The 12823-nt window shown below is 40.8% G+C and overlaps 2 protein-coding genes across 2 annotated transcripts; both read left to right on the forward strand.

Moving 5' to 3' along the window:
• The first annotated feature begins 575 nt into the window (after positions 1 to 575).
• arl6 (ADP-ribosylation factor-like 6) lies at positions 576 to 5148 on the forward strand. Its single transcript, XM_056412398.1, has 8 exons — positions 576 to 711; positions 1407 to 1542; positions 1809 to 1870; positions 2051 to 2119; positions 2210 to 2304; positions 2407 to 2536; positions 2624 to 2679; positions 3417 to 5148. Exons 2-8 carry the CDS (start codon positions 1423 to 1425, stop codon positions 3440 to 3442), a joined length of 558 nt encoding a protein of 185 aa, XP_056268373.1. The 5' UTR covers positions 576 to 711; positions 1407 to 1422; the 3' UTR covers positions 3443 to 5148.
• Positions 5149 to 7694: 2546 nt separating this feature from the next.
• LOC130192930 (high-affinity choline transporter 1-like) lies at positions 7695 to 11595 on the forward strand. The gene is made up of 8 exons (XM_056413133.1): positions 7695 to 7878; positions 8255 to 8368; positions 8546 to 8701; positions 8830 to 8978; positions 9259 to 9402; positions 9739 to 9892; positions 10607 to 10824; positions 10933 to 11595. Exons 1-8 carry the CDS (start codon positions 7695 to 7697, stop codon positions 11593 to 11595), a joined length of 1782 nt encoding a protein of 593 aa, XP_056269108.1.
• The last annotated feature ends 1228 nt before the right edge of the window (positions 11596 to 12823 follow it).

Below are 12823 nucleotides of genomic sequence, written 5' to 3' on the forward strand. Positions count from 1 at the left end.
GAATCAAATACATCTTTCAACTAGAATGGGCACTCGGTAGAGCGCATACCTTCGCATATCACAAGATTGGGCATTGAATTATGAAAATTTTTTAGCATTATTTTAGTGCCATAAAAAAACAAAAAATGGGTAAAAAAAAAAAAAAAAAGTGACCTTGACCTTCACCACCATGACCTTTGATGAATCAAAAATCCCAAAATAATGGTCCAATCAATAAATAATCATCCATCCATTCAAATTTCCACAGAACATTGACCCTGTTCCTTGACCTTTGACCTGACCTTGACCACCTTGACCCGAAAAATCCCAAATAAAAGTCCCCGGATATCATGATAATAAATAATCAAATTTCATGCGATTTTGATTTTTGTTCGTTCAATTTCAAGAAAAATAGAAGATGTGTATGACTAGCAATTAGATGGACTATACTCAGTCCAAACATTATTTATATTATATTACAAACTTTAACCTAAATTAGTCAGTACTTGTTCTCTTTTTTTCCATTTTTCTAACTGACGTTTCAAGGTTTGACCTGCAGGTGGCGGAGTTGAGTCAGCACACTGGCCTCCCAGCAACACAGTGTAAATAAGTCAGTGTAGCTTCATCGGCTCGAGACGAGACATGAACGAAACACTGGGCATTTGATGAGCTAACGCTAGCTCAAAGGGGCGGGAAGTGAATCTGAAGCAAGACCTCAACGCTAAATAGCAGGTAACATCTTGCACTACAACACCGTTTGGGAAAGGATAACGCAGCTTATGGCGTTAGCTTCCACGTTAAGCTAAAGTTAGGCTGCACACATGTTGAGCGTTCGCTGACTTCATGCGGTCTCGTGTTGCGACTGTCTTGTAAGATTGGAAGTTTAACATGTCGCAGAGAGATTGTCCATGTTAGCAGGATAGTGAACGTGACTGTCCACGTATCGTTACACCTTGATTAACGTTAACCAGTCGGCTAAACGTTAGCTGAGGCTAGCTAGCAGTGACGACAAGAGATTAACGTGAACAGGTGTTAACGTTAATTACATTAAACCCTGTCTGGAGCCAGGGGAGCGCATGTAGCGTGACGTCACTGCGTCAACAGGAGCAGCGAGACGAAGCTCTGGAGCTAACGCAACACGAACTTCTCTTCACGATTACTCTCCTGTACGTGAAGACCCTCGTTTATGTTGTGCTGAATAACTGCTCAGTGGTCTCGGGGGGGAAACCGTGAGTGACGTGAAAAGGTTCACCGTAACCCAACAGGAAGGGAACTTCGTTTACCAAACAAAACAAGAGCACATTCACTAATAACTGCACAACAGGTTAAACTTCAAATAAGGGGTTGTTGAACTGAACCTCATGGGTCATAAAGGATGCTGTTACCGCCTGACTGAGAGTGTTTAAGGTTTCTTTCTTTGATCGTAGATCACACAGGCCGCCGATGGGGCTGTTTGACAAGTTGGCAGGATGGCTCGGGTTGAAGAAGGAGGTCAATGTTCTGTGTCTTGGTTTGGACAACAGTGGGAAGACCACAATCATCAACCAACTAAAGCCCTCTAATGTAAGTCTCCCCAGTGTGCTGTAACATTTTATCGTCATGTTGCCCATGTAGAACGACAGTAGAAGAGTTTCACTGATCTGTCAAATCAGTGATTACAAGAGTTGTGCACATCCCTATTCCTTATTTTCTCGGTTTTCCTATAGTTATCTATGTTATCGTCCCATAATTATCTACATGTGGTTCATTTGTATGGTTAACTGGCAAGGAATTTAAGGAGCGTTGCCTATTTAAGTTTTTATTTACAACATGCTGCATGCGTCCTCCAGGCTCAGGCGCAAGACATCGTCCCGACCATCGGCTTCAGCATCGAGAAGTTCAAGACATCCAGGTAGCCGTTTAAAACAACAACTTCATTTTTTACATTTGGTAGCTCAAGAAATGTTAAGTAATCTTCTAATAGTTGCATACTTTTGTCTAAATTCATATAATCTTGGCGCTATTCAGATATATGATGCTTTGTTGTTGTTTTTTCGAACCAATACACATGTTTTCTCTTCTATTTGTGTAGTCTTTCCTTCACAGTGTTTGACATGTCTGGTCAAGGCAGGTACAGAAACCTTTGGGAGCACTACTACAAGTGAGTGTGCCAGTGTTACAAAACCACCAGACGTATTTTACATTTGATATACTATGCATATTCATATATTTGATCTCTTGTACTTCTCAGGGAAGGCCAGGCTATCATATTTGTCATTGATAGTTCAGACAAACTGAGGATGGTAGTAGCCAAAGAAGAACTGGACACATTACTATATCACCCTGGTACACTCATTTACATCTCTTAATTTGGAATTAGTTTGAACTTAATACGTTACTACTTCATAACACTAACTTTCCCACATCACCCTCTCGTTCTCACTCCAGACATTAAGCACAGGAGGATCCCCATCCTGTTCTATGCGAACAAGATGGATGTCAGGGATGCTGTGTCTTCTGTCAAGGTCTCACAGCTGCTCTGTCTGGAGAACATTAAAGACAAACCCTGGCACATTTGGTATGAACATTCAAGCACACTTATTTCCACACTAGTATGCCAGGATGTCAAGGTGTGTTTTTAATATGATGTCTTGATATGTTTCAGTGCCACCGATGCTCTGAAAGGAGAAGGTTTACAGGAGGGAGTGGACTGGTTACAAGGTATGATGAGAGTTCACATGAATGAACGTGGGAGTGGGTGTGTAAGTGAAGAGTACATTTATATCCAATCACCTTTTACCTACACTATGTACGCTTTTAATAGGTTTTTAAAACTGTTTCAAGTAAGAAATATTGAGTTTTGTGTCTAGGAACCGAATAACTTAAGCAAAGTTTCTGAGCTGGCATCTGGACTTTAACTTGTATATAATGACGGCAATGTACACTGTATTTTACGTGTTTTTTATGGGTACATTTTTAGATAAAAAACGTTCATCCAGCTAATCCTAGAAATGTGTTTGTTTTGAAAATGTCTTTGTTTTTACTCCACATTACAATGGACCATATTTTTGTATGAATGTATATCTGACTGAAAGATCAGAACCAACGTTTAGTCTGATCCACAACCTCAACATCGTTTTTTTTTCTTTTTATAATGTTTAACGCACATTCAAATCCTTCCATAGATCAAATCATGCAGTGAGTACTGTGTGTTGAATTATAAGTGTTGTGTCCCTGTATAGCTGTAAAAGAATGTATTAAGAAAAACAAACCTCTATTCTTTACTTGTCTTTGTTATTGTAACTTTCGTCTTGGAGTTCTGATCACTACAATCAGGGTCGTCACAATAACAGGCTATGCGATTATCATGGCCAACATAAGTCACGTTCATTTTATCGCAATGTCTGTAAAAACGTTTCATTTTATTAACATAAAGCTGATTTCTCAAATGTTGACAGATCAAATCAAAACAATGAGAACGTGAGGACATGAAGATGGACGCGCCGGAAGAAGCAGCATCCATCGGAGTGTTTTATGAAAGATGAGTGGACCCTGTTTTCAGAGGTACCATCTGATAGTCATGTTTTTACTGGAGTATTTAGATGGTTCTTGGTTGCGTCTGGTTTCGTTTGAAAAACAGGTTCATGATTGGATTCTCCTGGTACCAGTCGTACAGCTGTCACAGGGGGCAGTAAAATATGAAAAACAATATTTTATATTCATCACATCCATTTCTCAATATCTTTGTGTAACCGGCTCACAGGAATTATGATGAACTGTAGCTGCATTTAAGTAACGGAATTGTGATGGTTGCTGTCTTCATTTTGGGGAGCATGAATACTTGGGATGTTGGTGGGTGTTTTATTTTCTATGTTTTAGCCTCTTAACTGTCTGAAAAATGGCAAATGCCAGCTTCCCTGAAGAGAAGACATGTTCCACAGCTGATTCAGAGCAGCACCACATGACACCAGAGAGGCTACACTCCCTTGTGTGTTGTGCTCATATTCGTTTCCATCTGCAATTGTATTGCCACAGCTTGAGAGCAGGTGAGAGTCTCTGCCTCAAGCCTCAATGCATCAGATATATTTCTAAAAATAGTTTTGTTAATACGTTAAATTGAGTCAATCTGTATGTAATGAGCTAATACATATACCTGAAGCAAGGTCCTTTAGAAATATGCCAAATGCTCCATTTCTGTTATCATTTGTCCGTGTGTCTCTCAGGACCTCTGTACATTAGTATTCGTGATTTGTTTGAAGTATAAAGCAGAATAATTTTTATTTTTGTTGACAATACCAAAATGATCATGCATTCCAGTGATCATCGCCTTTTTCAAACTTGCATATTGGGCCATCTCACTGTCGCATAGAAAACAAGATTTACTATATTTTTACGGTTTCTCTGCTCATGTTTTATTAACGATTACGAACAACTGTTTTCCAGAACCCTCTCGCTTATGTTGGGCATGTTGTGATTTGTGGCTGATCTGTTTAGAATGAATGTCAAGTAAATTAGTTTGCTTCCAAACCAAAACTTGTCTTTAGAAATCTATGTTTAACCAGTGTTTTTATGTTCGCCTTATTTCTGTGCACTCACAAATACAAATATAATTCAAAAAACTGCGTCACACAATTTACTCTGTACTTTAATAATTTAAAGGCAGAAAACTAAAAAGAAAAATCATCTCACTCTGCACACGTTTTTTAAGGCAAACCTTTGATCTTCTTCTTTAGTCTGACTGAAAGCTTGCATTTAAAAAAAATCTGTACAGACCAGTGTGTACAGTGAGGGAGAGGTGTTTCACAGCGTTGGGGTAATTTAAATGGAAAAAGGAACAACTGACAGAAATGTATGATAAAATATGAATCTAAAATAATCTGGTTTTATTTGATTTCTGCTGTATCGTGTCTATAAATGTCTCATCTGTAAAGATTGTTTTCTAGTCTCACAATTTGCTAGATTTACTGGGACATGTTTCATATCCCTCTGTCACCTCACAAGGTGTCCTTGGGAGGTCATCTTTCTTATCCTCCAGACATCTATTTTATAACACTTTGACCCCTTGAGCCTTGAGTTTACTTTAGCCTTAGAGACGTGGTAGATTGATTTTATCAAATGTGCGGTGTGTGTTTTGATCATTACAATGTATGTGTTTATTTTTCAAAGAATAAATGCTGTATTGAGAATGAATATTGTTTCATTATTTTCAAAGTCATGTCACTTTTGTGGCTTTAGATCTTACTCCGCCTGGTATACCTTTCCTCTCCTTCTGTGTGCGTCTAGTGCTCTTTTATTAACATCTTGAGTGCTGCCAGCAACAGCTGCTCATTAAACCTGAGCCCTTGAGCCCTGAAGAATTTATTCGGTGAAACGGAAGCATTCTTTTTTTTCAAGTTATGAGATGATTTCTGTTTTAATTCTTTGCAGCAGGTTGTTGATAAATTGTGTCCTACTTTATATGTTCATGTTAACATGTATTTAGCATCATGAAGCTATAAATGCAAAGAGTCACGTTCATGTGGTAGCCAACTGTCAAACATGCAGTGAGAAATCATCCCAGCTGTCTTCCGGAAGTTTTGGGTCACACAGAATCACTTGTCAGATGTCGAGCAAAATCGCATTCAAATATAACATTTTTATTTTGTTCTTATTTTTTTTCTCTGGATGGGAATCGGACCCGACAAAACATACAGTGCTTTCAAACTGAATCAAATATTGTTTATATTATTATTCCCTAAATTACCAAAACAGAATATTAGAAATGAGAAGAAGACACCTGCCAGGACCTGAGGTATATTTACTGGCCTCTGTCCATGGTGCTGAAACCGCTGCGCTGTGCGCGTCAACCAGGTCAAACAAACATGTCTCCCTTTCTCTTTATGAGCAAACACCTCAGTCAGCACGTGTCTCCTGTAGTACTGTGTGTGTGTGCGTCTGCGTTTGCGCCTGCGCGCATAAGTGAGACTCACTGAATCATTAAATCTCTCCTACTGCTCTTCAGGCTCCATCCTAATTGGATGTCTGTCAGTTTTGACAAGAGCAGCCCACACTAAACGACTCAAGGTAGAGACGGCCATTTAGTAGACACAGTTCATTGATATAACCTTAAGAGAAAGTGGTGGCAATACACTTCATTTAGTTCTAATTGCTAAAAGGTGGAGAGCACATTTAGACACGAATTATGTCACCGTATAGGCCTAAAACCAGGAGGTGGACGGGACCGCTTCTGCGTAAGAAGGAGTTAAAGATTAACAAGCTTGATGAATATTCGTAATATTTTTAATTTTTAAATGTGCCACTCCACAGTTTTTTCATGTACAAAGCAACGAGTGCTTCATGACTGCTTTTCATCCTCCTTTGCTGTAAAAAAAAAATCAAAGTTAATTGCGGTTCTAAGGTCAAATGCCGAGTGACAAGCTGATAAAAGGCCACACGAAGTGTGGCTGCTCAACAACGCGGTTGTTACGCACAGGGTTTTAAGGGGCACGAGCCACATCCAGCATATAACCTATTTCATCTGCTCATCCACAAAATATAGATTGTTTAATGTGTACAAATGCAAACTTAAAAAACATGTCTTGCCATTCAGTGACTTCAGTGAAAAAAATCCCCGTTATTGAGGAAAGGAATCTCTTCCAATCTCGTCCAGTCTGTGACGTGCTTTCATGCAAGTTGCTCATTAAGAGGGACGTTTGGTTTCTCTGACGTGGGTATCAGTTCTCCGACGGCAACTGACCCCTTATAAGCCTCACAAGTCTCCCGGGAGACCTCCACCGAAGATTCATTTGACTGGTCCGAGGCTCCTATAGTTCTGCTCGTTGTCTTCTGCCTCAAGTGCCCCAGCACATGACTAGAAATACTTGAGGTAAGTTTTGCATGCCTTTTGTCAGCTCTTGTAAACGGGTTAGGCTCGCTTAAATGGTTAATTTATGATTAATATAAGCATGACCCAAATGAAACTATTTAGATGACGGTTCATTATCCTCAATATAATTGCAATACGACTATCTCAAACTTCGCTTGGTTAGGCTATATATTTGGAGCGAATGCTGTGCGTAATTGGAATTTTACGCGCATGTGTGCGGATGTAAGGAGATAGAGAAGAGAGAACACGTTTGATTCAAAAGCACATTTACGAAAAAATAAACACCTTTTCATTATTTTAACAACAATTCTCACATATTTTTTTTATCCATTTATATTTGTTTTGGGACTAATACCACACTTGTGTGAATTGACATCGCAAATACATGTAGAAAAAGTAGCTTTTGCTTCGAGGTAAACACGTTCTTTGCGTCTTTGACTGAAGGAATCGAAAACGACATAAAAGAGCCTCAGTTGGTTTTGTGTTACATTTTTGCTTTACGTATCGCGATGATGAAGATTGACGTGCGCCACAAATGACCTGCACCGTGTTGAAAGTAAAATTCCTGGAAAAGCTTTTAGGGCCACAGACGCATATGAAATCAAATAAATCAACAGAGGGGAATATGTCTTGTGGATCTGTTGTTATTCTAATATACTGTTTCAACCAGTCAAACGTGTTTGTTCAGTTGACCTCCTTATCCAACTTAAACCTGATAAACATGTACACTTTATGTGCATCTCACGCCAACTAAAAATGTCAGATGTTGCAGGAAATGAAATACCAAATGATTGGTTTTATATCGTCATCTTAATATTGCGCCAAGCAGGTCTCCATGCCCTCCCGTTTCTAGCTCAAGACTGGTGCGACAATGACCATCCATGTAGAGGGGCTTGTGGCTATCGCGATCTTCTATCTGCTGATCCTGTTCGTTGGCATCTGGGCGGCATGGAAGAACAAACACTCCGGGGAGGCGGAGGGCACCGACCGCAGTGAAACCATCATGGTCGGAGGGAGAGACATTGGACTATTTGTCGGTGGATTTACCATGACAGGTGAATGATGTCTTTATTATTCACAAGTAGCCTACTGGGATTGTAGTGGCTAATACCGTTTAGAAATCTAAACAAATATCACTTAGGTTTGTTTTGACAAGTTGTATCTTTTATTCTTTTAACATGTTGAAATTGGATGATTGGATGTTTTTTTTTTCGGTGTGTAATGTAAGTGTCAGTATATTTTCTCTTTTTTTACTGCCAACATTTTGTTAAAACCATCTCTTAATTATCCATTAAAACAAATGCCAAATATATGTAATATTTCACTCTGTTTTTCATAGTTTTTCTCTCGTGATTACATGTTTTCTATCATCAGTAAAGAATGACATTGCATGTGTCTGTGTGTGTGTGTGTGTGTGTGTGTGATTTTCAGCGACCTGGGTTGGAGGAGGATATATAAATGGCACAGCTGAGTATGTTTATCTGCCTGATTATGGCTTGGCTTGGGCTCAAGCTCCCTTTGGATATGCCCTCAGTCTTGTTGTGGGTGAGTAAAACAATGTAAAATACAGGTTGATAGGATGTATGATCAGGAGCATAACGTAGGAATTATGTGTCCTTGTTTCCACATTAATGTACATTTTTTCAAACAGTGCAGATGTCAACCATACCTAGAGGTACACCTGAAGGTGCCTCAGTTCAAAGTGTCCCCTCTTTGTCCCAGGGGGTCTTTTCTTCGCTAAGCCCATGCGCTCTCGAGGTTACGTCACCATGTTGGACCCATTCCAACAGAAGTATGGGAAACGTATGGGAGGCCTCCTCTTCATACCTGCGCTCATGGGAGAGATCTTCTGGTCCGCGGCGATCTTATCCGCCCTCGGTGAGTCATTGGTCCTAACCACATATAAAATGAAAGATGCGTGTGGCCAATAGGATCAAAGTGAGGCTTTGTCTATATATATATATATATATATATATATATGCAATAACATTTGCTCATGTGTTTAGGTGCTACTCTGAGTGTCATGGTGGACATCAACATTAAGATATCAGTGGTTATCTCAGCGCTCATTGCAATCTTTTACACCCTGGTTGGAGGACTCTACTCTGTGGCCTACACGGACGTCGTGCAGCTCTTCTGTATCTTTATTGGCCTGGTAGGTTCATGTTGGGCACAAGTTGATAATAGATGCTGAAAAAAATTTGGTCGCACAAAAGATACTTGACCTTGACTTAAAATAGGACAAATCATTCTATGAATAGCGCACAAATGCTGTTTCAAAGGAACATACCGACACAAAATGATACTGCTAAGATTTATTTTGAACACATTGTCAATAAATTATTTAAAATAATAATTTACGGTGGGATGATAACGTGCTTAAAGTTATAATAACCGTGAAACCTTTTTTTGTTTTTCTTTCCGGACGCCTTCAGTGGATCAGTGTCCCGTTTGCTTTGACCAACCCTGCGGTGTCGGACATTACCATCACCGCAGTGAAGCAGGTGTACCAGTCGCCCTGGAGAGGCAGCATTCACAAGGGCGACACCTGGGTCTGGATCGACAACTTCTGCCTCCTGGTACCGTCCCCATGCGTTATCCATCCCTCACATCATCAGAATGTAGTCCACTGTGACCAGCAAGGTCTGAAGGTTGATGAAATAATTATCAGTATGCTGGGACCATTTCTCAACAAATGTGTTAGTGTCAACTTTATGAAGTGAAAATGCACTCTCATTGCATTCACTCAACCATTCTCTAGAATTTTCCTGTGTCCACAGGCAGGCACTAAGGACAGAGGATGTCTTGTGCTCTACACATCGGAACGCCTTTTAAAGGCACATTTGTGATTCTTTGGGCCACTGTTTGGCTTTAGTTCTGCCAATGTTGTTCACTGGTCTCTCAATGTGCTGCAGATGCTTGGAGGAATACCCTGGCAGGTGTATTTCCAGAGAGTCCTGTCTGCCTCCTCGGCCAACTACGCCCAGGTTCTCTCCTTCCTGGCCGCTTTCGGGTGCCTCGTCATGGCGGTGCCCTCCGTTCTCATCGGGGCCATCGGGGCCTCCACAGGTTAGAGAGCTCGCTCATGAGCCTGCAGACGCAGTCTGTGTGTGTTTGTTTCGAAGGGGGACGGCTCTGGATGGGTCCGCGTTGCCCTTAGATCTGAGAGAGCCTGGTAAATAGCAGCTAGTTCACCTCATCCATAATGAAGCAGCAATCCGTTTAATAACCACGCTGGCTGTGTAAATATTACATTAGCGAGACGCAAGGGACCAAATTAGAGGTTTGATCTGATCTCCAGATTTTTAGGCGTCAGATTCCTTGGTGAACATCTTAATACACAACTTTGTTTAGTCTTGTTATAAGATGGAAATCATAAATATGAGCTGCCACAAAAAAACTTTAAAGACGATACAGCAATATTTTATATTTTATGTGTTAAACTTCTTGTAAACGTTGCTTTCTCCCATTATCAGTAGTTTCAGTCTCTAGTTTAATAAGCCTAATATATATGTCATCATATTTTATTTTCTAATGATTTTGCATGTTTTGTTGCAGCGTTGACATTTTCATACTGTATATTGAGTAAGCCATGGCTTACATTGTCAGTTTGTCAGTAATATGAATGTTTATTAGCAAATTACCCGATTTCTTTTGTTGAGGAATTTGAAAACAGTTGTCCTTCTCTGGTGGTCAGGTGGTTATCGCTCATTATTTTTATTATGATACAGTTGAAGTATAGTGTCCATATTAGATGTGTCATTCATTCTTTCCCTTACTCAGACTGGAACCAGACCAGTTATGGTGCTATTTCTCCGAAAGAGAAGGACCAAGCGGACATGATTCTACCCATCGTGCTCCAACACCTTTGCCCACCATTCGTCTCTTTCTTCGGGCTGGGTGCCGTGTCTGCAGCCGTCATGTCGTCTGCAGACTCCTCCATCCTGTCAGCCAGCTCCATGTTTGCGAGGAACATCTACCAGCTCACCTTCAGACAGTCGGTAAGTACGTTTACACAACATCCATGTTTTTTGTCGCTCTTTGGGGGCTTTTTGGCGGCGGTTCGGCACACCTCACAATCCTGTCCGTGCTCGTCTCTGTCTCCACAGGCGTCTGACCGTGAGATCGTGTGGGTGATGCGTATTACCATCTTTGTATTCGGCGGCCTTGCCACGTTGATGGCGCTGGTGACTGGGACAGTTTACGGCCTCTGGTACCTGAGCTCAGATCTGGTTTACGTCATCATCTTCCCCCAGCTGCTCAGCGTGCTCTTCGTCAAAGGCACCAACACGTACGGCTCCGTGGCCGGCTACCTGTTTGGCATGGTGCTGCGTATAGGTGGGGGAGAACCCTACCTGCAGCTGCCTCCTTTCATTTATTACCCTGGCTGGACCACTGAGCAGAGGATACACCACATCTCTGGAGAAATGGAGGAAGTCGTCATCCAGAAGTTCCCCTTCAAGACCATGTCTATGCTCGCCTCCTTCCTGGGTAACGTCGCTTTCTCCTATCTGACAAAGTACCTGTTTGAGAGCGGCAAGATTTCACACAAATACGACTTTTTCGACGCAGTGCACAGCGGCGAGATCATGGATAAGACGACGCTCGTGACTCGTAGCAACAACATCGGGCTGTCGGAGATGGCGCCCGTCAAACCGCGGCTGAGCGTGAGCTTGGCGGCCGCCTTCACGCGCCGCGACACACTGCCAAAGGAAATGGTGGTGGAGGAGGAGGAGTTCAGCTCTGATTCCTCACACCATGATGAAGAATGACAAACTCTGGACGTGTTTTTAAAAAAATACACTGAACACGAGAGGGAACTGTCGGAGAACTGGTTACTCTGTCAGATCCTCCAAAACGAGGTAAAAGACAAGAAGCCAACGTCCTCCGTTGGGACGATACAAAAGAACCACATCCAGCATGTGGTGATTGGATAACAGCCACATGACAGGATATTTAGTGTAGCAGCTTGCCGATTGTCCGGACATGACGTTCTCTTTCTGTGAAGTACATCAACCATTCACTCATATAGCTCTTATATACAGTTGGGTGTAATTCATATTCATCCTCTCCTGGACTGCTTTCAAGATATAGGTAAAGAAGACGGTCTTTATATAATTATAATCACATTGTTTATCTCTCAAGAAAAAGCAGATCAAACTCCAGATGAGTGGAGATAAGAGATGCGGGAATTGTTCCTGCCGCAGAAAAGTATTGAAATATATGATCAGAATTATGACAAGGAATGAGCAGATCGCAGGTAGTTGATTAAAACGCCACTCAAAGCACAACCACAGTATGTACCAATTAGATGAAAGCATTAACCGACAAACACTTAAACACCTGAACAGCAATTATTATACAATGTGATTGTGAGAGAGAATTTAAGTAAAATAGATCAACAAATCACAGAAAAGAGGATATTGTACCGCTTTGATATGTCTCAACTAGCCGATACATTTATCTTGCGTATAATTAATATGTAAATAATTGGGTTTTGATTTGTGACTTAAGTGGCACATTAAACGGACTGTAATGTCATGTCGTGAGATAGTATTAAATAACACCCAAAACTAATGAAGTTTGACGCAGTTTTTTCAGAGGCAATCACATCTCTTAATTATTACTATAAACACATCATGAATCCAGAAAGACACAATCCATGTATCGTGCTGAGCAGAAAATATACAAGCAGTAGTGCCCGTAGTTGACTTGAAGCATTAGCTAATAATCTCTTTAATGTCAGGTGTAGAAGCAGTTTTAATCATAGGAATCGGTGTAAATTAGTGTTTAAAATGATCTTGTATTCAACTGCCTTAATGAAGCTCATAAAACAGTTTTATTTCCACAGTTGTGACTGAACTCTGGTCGGACTGCAGCGAACAAAGACTTGAAGATGAATGTAACCTCTAGAAAAATATCAAACTATATCAAATCGTGTACTTCCATTGATGTTTGTGTTGTTGTTTTAGTTTGTGAAACAGTAACTGTTGCAGAACA

Source organism: Pseudoliparis swirei, chromosome 4, assembly GCF_029220125.1.
Source record: "Pseudoliparis swirei isolate HS2019 ecotype Mariana Trench chromosome 4, NWPU_hadal_v1, whole genome shotgun sequence".
Classification (NCBI taxonomy): Eukaryota; Metazoa; Chordata; class Actinopteri; order Perciformes; family Liparidae; genus Pseudoliparis; species Pseudoliparis swirei.

What these genes read in the sequence shown, in the direction of transcription:
- arl6 (XM_056412398.1), top strand. Translation starts at nt 1,423, where the DNA reads ATGGGGCTGTTTGACAAGTTGGCAGGATGGCTCGGGTTGAAGAAGGAG. An exon ending in CTTTGGGAGCACTACTACAA is followed by an intron (nt 2,120 to 2,209) that starts GTGAGTGTGCCA and finishes TGTACTTCTCAG; the next exon opens with GGAAGGCCAGGCTATCATAT. An exon ending in GACAAACCCTGGCACATTTG is followed by an intron (nt 2,537 to 2,623) that starts GTATGAACATTC and finishes GATATGTTTCAG; the next exon opens with TGCCACCGATGCTCTGAAAG.
- LOC130192930 (XM_056413133.1), top strand. Translation starts at nt 7,695, where the DNA reads ATGACCATCCATGTAGAGGGGCTTGTGGCTATCGCGATCTTCTATCTG. An exon ending in TCTGTATCTTTATTGGCCTG is followed by an intron (nt 8,979 to 9,258) that starts GTAGGTTCATGT and finishes GGACGCCTTCAG; the next exon opens with TGGATCAGTGTCCCGTTTGC. An exon ending in GGCCATCGGGGCCTCCACAG is followed by an intron (nt 9,893 to 10,606) that starts GTTAGAGAGCTC and finishes TCCCTTACTCAG; the next exon opens with ACTGGAACCAGACCAGTTAT.